Source organism: Sceloporus occidentalis, unplaced genomic scaffold, assembly GCF_023333645.1.
Source record: "Sceloporus occidentalis isolate IW3139 unplaced genomic scaffold, rSceOcc1.0.p SCAF_11, whole genome shotgun sequence".
Lineage (NCBI taxonomy): Eukaryota > Metazoa > Chordata > Lepidosauria > Squamata > Phrynosomatidae > Sceloporus > Sceloporus occidentalis.
In genome coordinates, this window is record NW_028316991.1 from 10,616,921 (window position 1) to 10,633,867 (window position 16,947).

At 42.0% G+C, this 16,947-nt stretch overlaps 2 protein-coding genes across 2 annotated transcripts; both read left to right on the top strand.

The window, feature by feature from the left end:
- Positions 1-3,071: 3,071 nt before the first annotated feature.
- Positions 3,072-5,765, top strand: LOC149305545 (RNA-binding protein 12B-like). Its single transcript, XM_089477566.1, has one exon. It carries the CDS (start codon positions 3,072-3,074, stop codon positions 5,763-5,765), a length of 2,694 nt encoding a protein of 897 aa, XP_089333692.1.
- Positions 5,766-13,760: 7,995 nt separating this feature from the next.
- LOC149305546 (RNA-binding protein 12B-like) lies at positions 13,761-15,884 on the top strand. Its single transcript, XM_089477567.1, has one exon. It carries the CDS (start codon positions 13,761-13,763, stop codon positions 15,882-15,884), a length of 2,124 nt encoding a protein of 707 aa, XP_089333693.1.
- The last annotated feature ends 1,063 nt before the right edge of the window (positions 15,885-16,947 follow it).

A 16,947-nucleotide genomic window follows, 5' to 3' on the forward strand; every position in this document is an offset into this window, starting at 1 on the left:
CTATAACCCCCATTTAAGTGTTTACTGTGGGTAGAGCCACCTTAACTTCCTGTTATCAGGATCTACGTTTTATATTTACCTTCCGCAAAAATAAAATGTAAACCGTTTCACAACCAGTTAGATGGCCACCAATTCTCGGCAAAGGATTGTTTGCACAGATTACATAAAACTGCAGAGAAATAATAAAATACCCCCCATGCATAGTTTTTTTTTTTTTTTTTTTTTGTGTGTGTACTTTTTGAAATCTACATGGCACACGACATACTACGTTTCACTGCACAACAGCGCCAAATTGGGCAAGGTAGGCACAGAAAACAAAAGGTTAAATGGTAATACGGTTAAGATAAAATGAGATATATTTTCACAAGCACGCCAGCCTTTTGCTTTATCTCGTGCACCGGCTCTTGTGGGCCACAACTCCCATCACCCTTACCAGCTTGACAACCTGTTGACACGCTTTCTTCCCCCGATCAGGAGCACTCATTTAACATGAATGGACCATCACGTTTACCGAGAACGCGATGCATCCATTCATAAAGGACGTCTTGTGCCGTTCTGTAAGAGTTCCGGCACTGGAGGCAGAGAATTACACAGGAGCACATTTGGCTACTTTGTGATGTTCCATGCCGTCACAATAGGCTTTTGGGACGCTTTTTTTTTTTTTTGTGACGCCATGGAAGATCACAAAGGTTTTAATGGGTTAAGAATGGCATGTTGCCATCACAGATTTTCACGTAATGTCACTTATTGAAACTAAATGTCTCTTGTACTTTTTGTCAGTCCTTGTTTTGGGGTTATTTATTGACATTTAATCTAATGGAAGCTGAGGTCCTTGGATGCCAGTGCTATAGCCAGCATTATCTGATTAGTTTCATTTTCTGAAGTTCTCTCCCTTCTCCTTTAGCAGAATTTACCGTAAACCTATTGCTTGTCCCAAATCCATCATTCATGATCTGCTTGATTTATTCCTCCTCGTTAGTTTATCTCTGTCTTGTTATCAAGTTGCTGGGTTTTTTTTGTTTTGTTTTTCTCCTTTAATGCAGCCTTTTGCAGGAATAGAGTAAGGAAAAGTCATTAACTCATGGAAGCCGGTTGCAGGGCCAACAATGTTTAATTAATTCCCCAATCTTGTAGGTAAAATTTTCCAAAACAATTGCACTCATTGGAGAACAAAAAGCAGAATCTATAGGTAGTCTTAATTTGTGCTTTCAGTTATGTCTAAAGGTCTGACAGCAACGTTTGCCCTTAATGGCATCATAACTAATGATGTGTTGGGTACACCATGAAAAGATGTTCCTACCGGACAAATGATGTACCTGATGCATCATCGGTCAAAAAGCTCCCATGCAGCAATCACGTGGTCTCCCCTTTCACTGACCGCTCCATGACTGGGACAATCGGTCTACAGCAGATGCTCTGCACTTTTCTTTTACAACCAATCGCATCCACGGATACAGTCAGGTGAAAACGGAAACCCTTTAAGCACTACCTCTTTATCCATTCTCTACTCTCTCTTTCTCATGGTGATCATAAGCTGGAGAGAGGCAGAGAACAGTGGATTTTTTTTTTCTTTAACCTGACCGAGAGGTTACATTTTTTTGTATTTACTTTTTAGTTTATATTGTGTAGTTAGTATGTGGACTTTGAGGGTTAGGAAGGGGTTTAAATAAATGAACATTATATGGCATTATAGGGTGTCTTTCAAAATAAGCACAAAATAACAAATAACATATTTTTGTATGTATGTGAGGGCCACATCCATCCCTTACATAGTATCCTATAGGGTAGTATTTTTCATACTTCTGGGTAAATGGGTTTGCGAGTAGTGAAGGGGGGCTCATTCTTACATGTTGTGCTAGTGCAACGTGATGTCAAGGTTTTTATAATTTATTTTAAAAAATGGTTAGGCATCCATTTACACCTTATGTATGCCAGTGAGATCAATATGTAAACCCGGAACTCTCTGTATTTTATTAAAATGTATTTAATTTTTTTAACACTTTTTTCCTTTATGGATAGAGGGGGAAACATTGTTTCAAACTCTCTTCCCTCCAATCTTCCCTGCACCGATCGTAGGCCCCAGCCGTCGCCAAATGAGCCCCCAAAACTTGGGAAAAGGGTCAAGAGGATACAAATGTTTTGCAGAAAGTGTACCTTGCAGTGCTTGTAGAAGTTAAAAATATCACTTAGCTGAAAAGCTGCAGCAGTAAGAAATGCACTTCAGAAAGCTATTATTATTCATTATATTACATTTTGTAGTGCAATTCTTGTGATTACATATATACATATTACAGCCTGATCTCCCACGCAACATTAGGGAGATGTCCCTGCCACTATGAAAAAAACATGACATACTGGTAGGTCCTAAAGGTAAACTTGCCGCGCATTTTGTGTAGCAGTTGAGTTACTGGGCCTGAAGAGTCATAATTTAGTATTGAATCCAGGGGCATGCAGTTACGGCTGTTGGTGTGCAATTGGGGCCTGTTGAGCTAGCAAGTGTACTTATAGTAACAAGGTTGATCTTTGGCCCTGTAGATAGGATTTCTAACTGACGTTATCCCAAAGCACAGCAAAGGTATGAGCCACCCCAAAATGTTTAATAATACTGATGACTGTTCCATCAAAAGTGGATCCTTCTAGAAAATACCATTTTACAGTTTTTCTTTCTCTGTATAATAGTTGATGCCAATAGAATATTTGCACCCATGTTTGCTGCATCATGAAGCCTCAATTTTAGTAGATGTACGTACTGTTAAGTGGAATTTGGTTATGAAGTTATAAATAAGCCATTTTCCCCCTGCATTCTACCAGTTTTGTTAAAACAGAGCCCAACTTTTGGTGCTAAGTAAAATCCTTAATCAATTTTCTAGGATATTCTAGTAACATTAAACGCATAGAACGGACAGTACATTTCTTTTAAGATGGTTTGCATTTTACTTGGTATAACTATTTCTTAGATACAGAAAAAGACAATATACAAATCTCTCAATAGTATTGGTGAGAAATATAAATTCAATTTTTGTTATGTACTTCTTTTCGTCTGCAGGTAGATAATTCTGTCAGATCTAAGAATGTCTGTAATCGTCCGGTTGCTGGGGCTTCCTATTGTGGCAGATTCGTATGATATCCGAAACTTCTTCATTGGATTAAACATTCCCAGAGGGGGTGTATATATAATCGGCGGATTATATGGTGAAGCTTTTATTGCCTTTGAAACATTTGAAGATGCCCGCTGTGCCCTAAATCTTGCAGGCCGTACTATAAAGAATTCCGTTATTCACCTTTCACTCAGCAGCGAAGCCGAAATGAGATACGCTTTTGAAGTGAATCGCATCGCTACAAATCAGCCTTTGCAAGCAATGTCCTCTCTGGGGTTCGGTAACGGGCCAGCAAGTAATGGACTTCATCCTTATGAACCTCATATAGCAAGTGGAGGAAATGCTTCTTCCAGAGTTCCTTCCTTTTTATATATGCACGGGATGCCACTCAAAGCAACAAAGGTAGATATAAAAGATTATTTTAGGGGACTTGATGTTGAAGATGTAATCTTCTTAAAATTTCAAAATGGCATTAGGAATGGCAATGCTGTTGTTAAATTTGGAAGAAGTACAGATGCCAGGGTCGGTCTTGGGTACAACAAGCTTTTCATGGGCACATGTCAGGTATCTTTGTTGCCAGCAAATGAAAAAGAGTGGATGAAAGCTGGTGGAACTTGTAAAAAAGAATATTCACCACCAATTTCTCCCATTTCTGGTAGAAAAAGGACCCACTCTAGATCTCCAGCAAGAAAAAATCTGAAACGTCAAGTCTATATAGACGAATATTATGTACATCTTCAAAACTTGTCTTACAATGTTACCAAAAGAGACATAAAAGGATATTTTCGCTTTGCTGGCATTGAAGACTCACAAATTTCATTCCTACTTGATAAATCGGGCAAAAAGACACGGGAAGCTTTTGTCATGTTCAAAAGAGGAAAAGATTATAAAAGGGCTCTTGACCTGCATAATGTCCTCTTTCTGGGACGCCCTTTAAGCATATATGCTATCCCAAAAAAGGCTATGTTAGATTTAATTGCACGTGAAGGAAAAATTACATCAAGGTCAAGGGAGCGGTCAATCTCAAAGGATTTGCCTAAAAGGAGTTCTCGCGAATCCACAAGTGGTGAATTAAACTGCATTTATTTAAGGAACTTTCCCTTTGATGTTACCAAGTCTGACATTAAGATTTTTTTTACTGGATTTCCTTTGAAAGAAGAAGATATATTTTTGCTAAGTGACGATAAAGGGGTTGGTCTAGGGGAAGCCCTAGTAAAATTCCCAACTAAAAAAGAAGCATCCAATGCTGAAAAACTCCACCGTCGAAAGTTTTTAGGGACAGAAATCCTGTTAAGATGCATCGCTGAGGAACAAATGAAAGCTTTTGGAGTTGATGTTTGCATGACCCACTCGGCTGCCAGAGATTCGTCTAGTCAGTCACTAGAGGAATCGGTTCCACTTGTTACTGAGACAGATGACCCACCTGAAGGCACAGGATTGGCATGTACATTAGAGTCAGGGGACATGGTACCTTCATCAGATTCCTCACAGGTGACACCTGCCATGGATGTTGAAGAGGTTGTGTCGGGGCTCCCTGAAACATGTGCACCAGGGACAGATCCTGCGTCAGATTTCCCTAAAATACAAGTACCAGGAACTGATTCTGTGTCAGACACAGGTGAAAATCCTGCTTCAGACCTCCCTGAGACTAACTCCTTGGGTGCGAGTCCTGCGCCAGGCCCCCCTGAATCTGAGGCACCAGGTGCGAGTCCTGCGCCAGGCCCCCCTGAATCTGAGGCACCAGGTGCGAGTCCTGCGCCAGGCCCCCCTGAATCGGAGGCACCAGGTGCGAGTCCTGCGCCAGGCCCCCCTGAATCGGAGGCACCAGGTGCGAGTCCTGCGCCAGGCCCCCCTGAATCTGAGGCACCAGGTGCGAGTCCTGCCTCAGGCCCCCCTGAGACTGAGGCATCAGGTGCGAGTCCTGCGTCGGGCCCCCCTGAGACTGAGGCATCAGGTGCAAATCCCACGTCAGGCCCCCCTCAAACTGAGGCACCAGGTGCAAATCCCGCGTCAGGCCCCCCTCAAACTGAGGCACCAGGTGCAAATCCCGCGTCAGGCCCCCCTCAAACTGAGGCACCAGGTGCAAATCCCACGTCAGGCCCCCCTCAAACTGAGGCACCAGGTGCAAATCCCGCGTCAGGCCCCCCTCAAACTGAGGCACCAGGTGCAAGTCCTGCATCAGACCCTACTGAGACTGAGGCAGTAGGTGCAAATTCTGTATCGGATCCCCCTCAAACTGAAGCACCAGGTGCAAATCCAGCGTCGGACAGCCCCACATCAGGTATCACAGAGAGGACGCACTCATTACAATCTACAGCAGAAAAACCAGCTCTGGATGTTTCAAATCCTTCTGTTGCAGAAAAACCTGCCAATAAAGAAGTGTCCATTCCTAGAACCCATCAAGCTGGAGGAGCCACCGGTGACAAAGTATCTGATGGAAAAACAAGTTTTGTAACTATTTTCCTTAGGAATTTGCCTCGTACAGTTACTGTTGCTGAAATTTTTGATTTTTTTCATGGCTACAAAGTGAGCTCTGTTAATCTCAAAAACATTGAAGCGGGTACTGCCACAGTACGTATACAGAACTACAAAGAAGCTTTGTCTGCCGTAAATAAGCTTAATACCAAGCTTGTTGGCAATAAACGCGTGGTTCTAAGTCTATTTTGAAATGCAAATTCAGTTTCTTCGTTTTACTGGTTTGTGTTTGTAAAATTTCTTTTGGCAATACCAAGGAAAGGTTATTGTTATTGATTCCAAAAAGGAATTCTGCTCTGTAAATAAATAATTTGTATATTGTGTGTTTTAGTAAAACAAAATCTGGATTTTTTGTTCCCCTTTTGTTATTTGTGGGGTGCTTGCAAAGTGCACATTACCCATATTCTTTCTGCTCCCCAAGCACACTAATGTCCAGTGCTCATGGGAGCCACAAAATCTTTAACACATTCTTTATATGTACACAAATGTTTAGTTCAACTGCAACAAAACCAGTGGTAGAAAGTGATTTATATCAACATAATTGCTTTACTGTAACCAAAACTCAGGATTGAGTCATATGTCAAGTTCTGCAAAACTGAATTCATGAGTTCATACAATATAGCTTGTTTCAAATAGCAAAATGCCTAGTGAAAGGAAATTTGTGTATTCAATAAAGTAATTCATTCTAGAAAGAAAGAAAAATGTTTGTCTAAATCACCTTTGTTTCCTTTCTGCACAACAGTACGCGTATGGTGCAAATGTCCTGGCTGTTTGAACTTTACCATATGTAAAGTGTGTGTGTGTGTGTGTATATATATATATGCGCACACACACACACTTGTGTTTCACCGAAAGCAAATTCATAGATTTAACACAACATAAAAAAAAAGTTTATCTGATATACAAAACGTGTAAAAAGTTCATGCAATTTTACTTGTTTCAAAAAGTTGGTGTCAATGCTGTAAGTTAAAAAAAAAAAATCTGATGCCCCATGTGCTGGTTTTTGGGTTTTTTTACATTTTATACGTTTGTGAAAAAGGAAAACGGTGGGTTTGGAGATCTCTCTGCCTCTGGGCTGTAGTAATGGAAAATACAGTTTTGTTTAATGTATATTAAACCTGCAACTGAAAGCTAGCATGGCTACATAGGCGTATTAATCTCGGCACCATGCTTTGTTATGCCAATTATAACCTCCCCCTCCTCCATTTTAATGATCATGCAAATATACATTCAAGGCTTTTATTGTACATGGATGCCTTGTGTGTACAAGAGGTATCTGCTCGTAGAAAGGAAACGGCAGCCTCTTTTTAAACAAAAGTTAAAAAAAAAAATATATGTATAGCAGCCATTCTGACTAGTGTGTGAAAGCAGCAGATTAGTGAAGTCTTGATGATCAGTGCATGGTTGCAAGTGGACTGTTGCTCGATCTACTTACTAACAGCCAGAAACAAATATCTGGTCCCTGCTACCAGGCAATGAGCAGCCTCCACCATAAACACTTGTTTAACAAGTAATATAAGAACAAAAAGAGGCAGAGCACGTATGTACAATTCAGCTGGGCAGAGCTGTTTCTTCAAGCATCACATAGTGCTTGCTATGGTGAACATTTAAGTCTAGAGCTTTAGTAGGGCTGATCCTCTGGTACTCCCCAGCATCTTCCATGATGACCTGGAAGCTTCCTGGACTTGTACCACTGCAACGATGATGTTGCATTCAATGTCATAGTATAAGCACGGAGCCTGCATTTTGCCGAAAAGGCCTCGATTTTTGCTGGTATGGAGCTTTGCTTAAGGGACAACGAATTTTCAGTGAATGTCACCACCTCGTTTGAGCTGCAGTCCAGCAGGGAAAGACCACGCCGGAGCACTGAAGACCACAGAAGTCTTTACAGGGTGGAAAACAACCATTTGCTACACGTATGTAAGGCATCCAAAACTTGGTACAAGCTTGCATGTCTGTAGTCAGTATCTCCACCGCCAGCCTCCTTCATATGTAGGATTGCTACTTTTTTGTAGTGTGGTTTCCAAGTGCTATATTTGCTCAAATATAAGATGAGGTATTTTTCAGAGCAATTGCTCTAAATAAAAAAAAAAAAAATTAAGAATACTCTTTGTGTTATAGTTGCGGTTGTCTTATAATCGCATGTCAAATAGAGGTCTGACTATAAGACTAAAATCCAGATCCCCCCGCAGCACTGCAGGGGACCTGAATCCTCTCTGCTAGCCGGTGGACATCTGCACGATGCTCGCAGACGACCTCCGTTGCTTCTGCCGGGGCTTTTATGAGAGGGCGCCGGCGTGACTCAGTAATAGAAGCCCCGGCAGAAGCAACAGAGGTGGGCTGCGCGCATTGTGCAGAAGTTCACTGCCTGCCAGAGAGGAGGACGTGGACTCTCCTCTCTGGCAGTCGATGAACGTGCTCTGTGCCATGTGCCCAGACAACTGCCGCTGCTACTCGACACTCCTGCCTGGGCTTCTGTGACGGAGTTCCAATGAGACCTGACCTTCATTTTGCTCAATCATTGAGGCCCCGTTAGAAATATGCATTGGTAAATCGGGGGGGGGGGGGCATATAGGTGGGTATAAGGCATATCTGGGGAGGCATATAGGTGGGTATAAGGCATAGCTGGGGGGACAGAGTGGCATATACGGGTATATGGCATATCTGGGGGGGGCAGAGTGAAAAGGCCTGGGGTCAAACGTGCATAACTGGGAGGCAGGTTGGCAAATAAAAGGAAATACAAGAAATGCATTTTTCTCCAAAAAAAAAAAAAAAAGTTTACATGTGAATTAATATTTATTAATGTCGTCAGTCATTCTCCTTCCTTAGTATGGTTGTTGAATTTACCATTGGTTATCTGAGTCTAGAAATCAAGCACACGTGTGCCTTGATAGGATAGCTCAATCTTTATTCCCTGCCTTATGGTGTGCATGCACAGCTCATCTCTATCCTCACATACTGATCATTGTCCCGTCCCATTCCAGGACTTTGCACAATAATCAGCTTAAAGATATGGAATGTGGACTAGCATGGCCATTGGCCTGATGTAAAGAGGCGATTTTTATTATTTTTTTTTATTTATTTTTTTTTACCTGTAGGCCTGCAAAGGATAAGATGGCTTAGGACGCTGCCCTAGCTTGTGCTTAGGGCGGCCCCAATTGTAAATACATCATTGGCCGCTGAGAAAGATAACCCCTTCACAACAATTGACATTCCAGGCACATCATAGAAAACCCATTCTGTTAATGACAAATGAGGTGCGTAGCCACAGTATCCAGGCATTCAGTAACACAAAAAATGGGGTGTTGCTGGACTACGGGAGCATCCAATAGATATGCCTGCTCAGGAAAGCAATCATCATTTACCTAGTCCATGTTTATGAACATTGCCTTTCATATATTTTAGCCACAACAGCCTGTCTTCCCTTAGGGAGCACCCCTATGTTGCAGGCTTTATAAATCATCCGCTGATTATCCACATTGCTGCCAGGTTTGTAGAAGCTTATAAACATGGAAAGAATATCAGTGTTGATCTCTCGAGAAGTAAGAGGGTGTATAAACTCTGAGAATGAGACTGGATATATTCAGGCCTTCTGAAGGAAAGGATAGCCACCTTGACCTGCCAGGTTGCAAAGAACATCTGGGAATCAGTGCCAACATTGTTTGGGATATTATATTCCCCCTTATGAACTAAGGGTATCACGTGTATGTAGATAACTTCTACGTAAGTGTCCTTGTTCCAGCTACTTAATTGTTTAGGCACAGTAGCTTGTTATACTGTGTGTCTGAATCACATAGGTTTCCCACAATATCTAGCATGAACTCGGTTACAAAGGGGGAAGACCTTTTGTTTTGTACCAAGAGGAGCTGTTAGCACTGAAGTTTAAGGATTGAAATGATGTATGTATGCTAATCATTATCCACGATGGGAGGACTGTGGAGGTTTATGCTTGTGGCAGAGCTGGTGTCGCAAGAAGGCCAGTGTGCATTAGGGTCAGGGGCGGACTGGGCCGGGGGGCAGGGGGGCAATTGCCCCCCAGGCCGCCCTAAATCCGGGCCGGTGGGCCGGACTGACGAGCATTCAATGCGGCTGCGGCCGCAAAGTTAAAAACTAAGCGGCCGCGAGCAGGATTGAATGCGGCCGTCATGCGTACCTGGCGTGGGGGGGAGGGGGGCGGTCCGTCCCGGCTGCCGCTCATCTGAGGGGTGCCACCATGCCGGCACGCCTTCAGAAACGATGCGCGCGGCACAACATTGAAGCCACGCCCACCGTCTTCCGCGCTCAGTGCACCGGAAGGACAGGAAGAAGAAGAAGAGGAGGAGGAGGAAAAGTGAGAGTGAAAGAAGAAAAGGTAGGAAAGAGTGGATTAGTAAGTGTGTGAGAGTGATGGGTGTTATGCTGAATGTAAGTGTGTGAGAGTGATGGGTGTTATGCTGAATGTAAGTGTGTGAGAGTGATGGGTGTTATGCTGAATGTAAGTGTGTGAGAGTTATGGGTGTTATGCTGAATGTAAGTGTGTGAGAGTGATGGGTGTTATGCTGAATGTAAGTGTGTGAGAGTGATGGGTGTTATGCTGAATGTAAGTGTGTGAGAGTTATGGGTGTTATGCTGAATGTAAGTGTGTGAGAGTGATGGGTGTTATGCTGAATGTAAGTGTGTGAGAGTGATGGGTGTTATGCTGAATGTAAGTGTGTGAGAGTGATGGGTGTTATGCTGAATGTTTGTGAATGAGGGTTTCAGATAGCATGGATGTGTAAGTGTTGGGGGATAGCTTGGCATAGGGAGTCCGTAATCACATTCCTTTCATGCCCAGATTCCAGCATGTAGTGGCTGCCTAGGCATGATAGGAGTGTGATTGCTGTTATAAATTATTTTTTGGTCCAACTTCGGTGTGTTAACACTTTTATTGGACAGAATAATTCAATGACAGTATTAATATATATATATATATATATATATATATATATATATATAATTGCAAACAGCAATCACACTCCTATCATGCTAAGTCAGCCAGCACATGCTAGAACCTGGGCATGATAGGATTGTGATTGTTGTTATATATATGTGTGTTTGTGTGTATATATATGTTAATATTGTTGTTGATTTTTTTGTCTAATTTTGGTGTTACTTTTAATAAAGTATTTTAAAGGTTTTTTTTGTTTTTTTTTTCAGTTTTGGCCAAGTGAATGCTGAATTTTTAGTTTCAGTCCAGAATTTTCATTTCGTTGCATCCCTACTATATACTATGCCAGTCACTAAAGTGGTAAGCCTACACCACATCAATGTCTGGCTTAGTATATAGTGATAGGGGTTGTCAGTGTCTGGCTCAATGTATAGGCACACATTGACGGTGGTACCGCATAATCCCTAAGCATATAATGATAACAAATATGCTGTACCCCTGTCAATGTTTGCCTAACCATAGAAACTATGCAGTTTTAAAGTGTGTGTGTGTGGGGGGGGTGCCACATACAGGGTCTGCCACAGGTGCCAAATACTCTAGGTACCCCCCTGCATCATGCGGCTGTCAGACCCAATGGCCATGCCTCAGCTCCTCTTCCCACGTCTTAAAAGTGGTGGGATGAAGAGCTGAGGCATGCGGTGCGTGCACGCCGGCCACTTTAATTTCATTAGGCGCTGGTGGAGTGACTGCCGCACGACGGCCGCTTTCAATGTCGCTCGCAGCCGCTTTGATGGTGCAACGGGCCAGTTGACTAGACTTGCCCCCCAGGCCTTAGGCTGCCAGCCCTCCCCTGATTAGGGTCTATAACAAGAATACAGGTAGGGTGTTCTGACAGATCAGTTGCTATAGCCCTTCCTCAATATGAGAAGACAAAGGCCTGGCATTAAGACAGTTGCCATTTATACGATACAGACTTCAACCTGCAATGCTTTCTTGTGCGTAAATCCTGCTATTTCAGCTGTAGGCCATTTTGAGGATGATTCGCCTGCTCCCTGGGCAGTGTTGGGGGGAAACAGAATTGGAGCTAGCCATTTTATTTTTAACCCCCCCCCACACACACACACTGAAAAGAAGAACTCACAAAAAAGATTGAATATGCTGCAGCCGGAAGCAAAAAAATGGATACCACATTATTTAGTCCAGATTGGCCTGGAAAACCTGTACTCTGTATTGGTACCCACCTCACGCTGTACCACAGTTAAACCATATTTTTTACTGTTCCTGTTCCAGACTTTCACTGTTTTTACTTTTACAGCTCCAAACATTTAAATTTTACCATCATTTGAAATAGCATAGGGTGTCAAGTTTTCAAAAATATATGGTTTGATATTGGTAAATTGAATTGGCCAGCTTGAAAGTTGTCCCAAATAGGATGTGCTTGCTGGTTGACCAGCTGTCAAAATGGCAAACTAAAAAATGTACACCTCCCAAATGTGGTATTTTACCCCATACAACACAACAAACCTATGCGTAGAAAATGTCGCTAAACGCATATTGAGGTGTTCGGCAGTGACGTATACCAGGAGCTGTAAACTCACACCCGAAGTACGTGTGAAATTAGGTAGCGTTAGTGCCAGGGGCGTAACTAGACGCCTCAGGGCCCGGGTGCGAGAATCTGTTAAGGGCCCCCTCACCCCCCCCCCAAAAAAAACATGATTTTTACCCAACAATTTTTTTCAACAAATTCAATTTACATATTGAATCATATCTGTAAAAAAATCAAAGAAAAAGGGGCGCATGTACAAAGGGCATAATCCAGGGGTGTCCAAGTTTTTTCTGCAGTGGGCGACTTCATCAGAATTGTATACGTGCGCGGGCCGCACTCATTTTTCACTGTGACAAAAAATATGGCCTTTAATAAAATATGCAGATTAAAATAGAGTAAAATGACACAAAACCTTTACTCTTCCTCTCACTGATTTCTGGGCCTTGAAAGTTTTGCGACTACAAATTCAGGATTCCCTAGGTTTATTCTAGGGATGAACTAAAATGAAAATTCTGGACCAAAACATTCAGGGTTCACTTAGCCAAAACCGAAAATGACCCCCACCTTTAAAAATAATAATAAAAACTCACATGTTTAATAAAAGTAGGTAACACACAATTGGACAAAATTAGCAATGACTTGGCATGATAGGAGTGTGATTGCTAACAGCAATCAAACTCCTATCATACCCAGGCAACCAGTAAATGCTGGTACCTAGGCATGATGGGACTGTGCTCGCTGTGATTGCTGTTAGCAATCACACTCCTATCATGCCAAGTCAGCCAGTACATGCTGGTACAGGGTGGCTGTAAGTGCAGACCCCATACTGCTGGCAGCATCACTACACAAGGGGGGCAGCTGGCCAGGTTTCAGCATGTACTGGCTGACTTGGCATGATAGGAGTGTGATTGCTAACAGCAATCACAGTCCCATCATGCCTAGGTTCCAGCACTTACACATCCATGCTATCACACACACACACACACTCATTTATTCATATAATCATTCATTCACAGATTCATTCCCTCAATCACACACACTCATTCAAACACCCTCCCCACCCCCTTACCTGCACTGCAGCTCCTCGATGCCGCTCACAGACTTCAGCAGGGGGCGCGGCCTCCCTCTGCCTTCTCTGCTAAAGCACAGAGGAAGTAGGATGTCACGTGAACTCCGCTTCCTCTGTGCAGTCCAGAAGACCCTCCCACAAGTAAGTAGCAGGGCTTGAGGTGCGGCTCGCGTAAGATCGGTTGCCCTGCCGATCTTACGCGGGCCGCACCTCGAGGTCTCGCGGGCTGCATGTTGGACGCCCCTGCCTTATTTAAAAAAAACAAAAACAAAAAAAAAAAACGGAAAAAAGATTTCGGGCGGCCCCTTGGCTTGGGCCCCCCTGCCGCCGGGGCCCGGTCGCAGTCGCGACCCCTGCGACCCCGATAGTTCCGCCACTGGTTAGTGCATAGAAAATAGAAAATATCACCATTTGAAATACCGTCTAGTTTTTTTTTTTTTTAAATGGTTATGAAATAGCAATTAAGGCCTGATGAACTAGCAAGTGTACTGATGTTAGCAAAAGGGTTGATCTAGTGCATTTGTTAATGTTTTGCATTTTACGTGGTATAACTATTTCTCAGATGTGTAAAAAGACAATCTACAAATAAGCTCTTAATAGTATTGGTAAGAAATATAAATTAAATATTTGTTATGTACTTCTTTTCGTCTGCAGGTAGATCTAAGAATGTCTGTAATCGTCCGGTTGCGGGGGCTTCCTATTGTGGCAGATTCGTATGATATCCGACACTTCTTCGTTGGATTAAACATTCCCAGAGGGGGTGTATATATAATCGGTGGTTTATACAGTGAAGCTTTTATTGCCTTTGAAACATTTGATGATGCCCGCTGTGCCCTAAATCTTGCAGGCCGTACTATAAAGAATTCCGTTATTCACCTTTCACTCAGCAGCGAAGCCGAAATGAGATACGCTTTTGAAGTTAATCGCATCAATACAAATCAGCCTTCGCAAGCAATGTCCTCTTTGGGGTTTGGTAACGGACCAGCAGATAATGAACTTCATCCTTATGAACCTCATATAGCAAGTGAAGGAAATGCTTCTTCCAGAGTTCCTTCATTTTTATATATGCACGGGATGCCGCTCAAAGCAACAAAGGTAGATATAAAAGATTATTTCAAGGGACTTGATGTTGAAGATGTAATCTTCTTAAAATTTCAAAATGGCATTAGGAATGGCAATGCTGTTGTTAAATTTGGAAGAAGTACAGATGCCAGGGTCGGTCTTAGTTATAGTAGGCGTTTCATGGGCACATGTCGGGTATCAATGATGCCAGCAGATGAAATGGATTGGATCAGAGCTGGTGGAACTCGTAAAAAGGAATATTCTCCACCAGGTTCCCCCGCTTCTGGGAGAAAAAGGACCCACTCTAGATCACCAGTAAGAAAAAATCAGAAACGTCAAGTCTATATAGACGAATACTATGTACATCTTATAAACTTGTCTTACAATGCTACCAAAAGAGACATAAAAGCGCATTTCCACTTTGCTGACATTAGAGACTCACAAATTTCATTCCTACTTGATAAATCTGGCAAAAAGACACAGGAAGCTTTCGTCATGTTCAAAAGAGGAAAAGATTACAAAAGGGCTCTTGACCTGCATAACATCCTCTTTCTGGGACGCCCTTTAAGCATATTTTCTATCCCAAAAAGGGCTATGTTAGATTTAATTGCACGCGAAGGAAAAATAACATCAAGGTCAAGGGAGCGGTCAATCTCAAATGATTTGCCTAAAAGGAGTTCTCGCGAATCCACAAGTGGTGAATTAAACTGCATTTATTTAAGAAACTTTCCATCTGATGTTACCAAGTCTAACATTAAGAATTTTTTTACTGGGTTTTCTTTGGAAGAAAAATATATTTTTTTGCTAAGTGACGATAAAGGAGTTGGTCTAGGGGAAGCCCTAGTAAAATTCCCAACTAAAAAAGAAGCATCCAATGCTGAAAAACTGAAACATCAGAAGTTCCTAGGAGCAGAAATCCTGTTAAGATGCATCACTGAAGAACAAATGAAAGCTTTTGGAGTTGATGTTTGCATGACCCACTCAGCTGCCAGAGATTCGTCTAGTCAGTCACTAGAGAAATCGGTTCCACATGTTACTGAGACAGATGACACACCTGAAGGCACGGGATTGAGGTGTACATTAGTGTTAAGGGACATGGTACCTTCATCAGATTCCTCACAGGTGACACCTGCCATGGATCTCGAAGGGGTTGTGTTGGGGCTCCCTGAAACAGACACACCCAGAACAGATCCTGCATCAAACCTCAGTAAGACTGACCGACCAGGTCCAAATCCTGTGTCAAACCACCCTGAAACTGATACACCAGGAGCAGATCCTGTGTCGGACCACTCTGAAACTGAAGCACCAGATGCAAATCCAGCGTCGGACAACCCCACATCAGGTATCACAGAGAGGACGCACTCATTACAATCTACAGCAGAAAAACCAGCTCTGGATGTTTCAAATCCTTCTGTTGCAGAAAAACCTGCCAATAAAGAAGTGTCCATTCCTAGAACCCATCAAGCTGGAGGAGCCACCGGTGACAAAGTATCTGATGGAAAAACAAGTTTTGTAACTATTTTCCTTAGGAATTTGCCTCGTACAGTTACTGTTGCTGAAATTTTTGATTTTTTTCATGGCTACAAAGTGAGCTCTGTTAATCTCAAAAACATTGAAGCCGGTACTGCCACAGTACGTATACAGAACTACAAAGAAGCTTTGTCTGCCGTAAATGAACTGAATACCAAGCTTGTTGGCAATAAACGTGTGGTTCTAAGTCTATTTTGAAATGCAAATTCAGTTTCTTCGTTTTACTGGTTTGTAAACTTTCTTCTGGCAATACCAAGGAAAGGTTATTCCAAAAAGGAATGTTCCTGCTCTGTAAACAAATAATTTGTATATTGTGTGTTTTAGTAAAACAAAATCTGGTATTTTTTCCCTTTTGTTATTCGTGGGGTGCCTGCAAAGTGCACATTACCCATATTCTTTCCGCTCCCTAAGCACACTAACGTCCAGTGTGAACCACAAAACTTTTTTTAACATGTTCTTCATATGTACACAAATCTTTAGTTCATCTGCAACAAAAGTGGTAGAATTGCTTTACTGTAACCGAAATTTAATTCATGAGTTTATCAAATGTAGTTTCAAATAGCAAAATGCCTAGTAAAAAAAAAAGTGTATTCAATAAAGTAATTTATTATAGAAAGATAATTCCTTTTTGCACAACAATGCACCTATGGTGCAAACGTCCTATATGCATTTCTCACATCTTGAAATAAGTAGCTGTCTGTTTAAACTTTACCATATGTAAAATATATGTATATAAAGTAGCAAAAATGTAAATGAACCCTTTGTAATTACCTGGTTTTCTGGATCAATTGTTCATAAAATCTTATCTACATTTAAGTCACAAATGTAGACAAACATGATGTGCTTAAGCTAATAACACACCATCAATTATTTTTCATGTGTTTATTGGACACACCACAGTTCTTTTTGAAAAAGTAAGTGAACCCTTTGCTCTGACTGAAACTCTAAAAGGTGGATTTAAAAAAAAAAAACCCAAAACATTTTGTACTTTGATCTTAAGGGTCATTATCCTGCTGCACTACATATCTTCTACTGAGCTTCAGTTGGCAGACAGCCCGACATTAAGGTAAAATCTCGAACATGCACGGAGACGCTTGTTAGGGAGCTCAAGAAGAAGACATCCTCAAAAAATGTTTTCAATGTGATGCAGCTTCAGAATTGGTAAGGATAGCAGTTGGAGCATCAGTTCTAGGTATTGTATCTAGAAGAGCGTTTAAAATGAGGGTATGAGCTATAGAATAATGCATTAATGAGCTGCTTA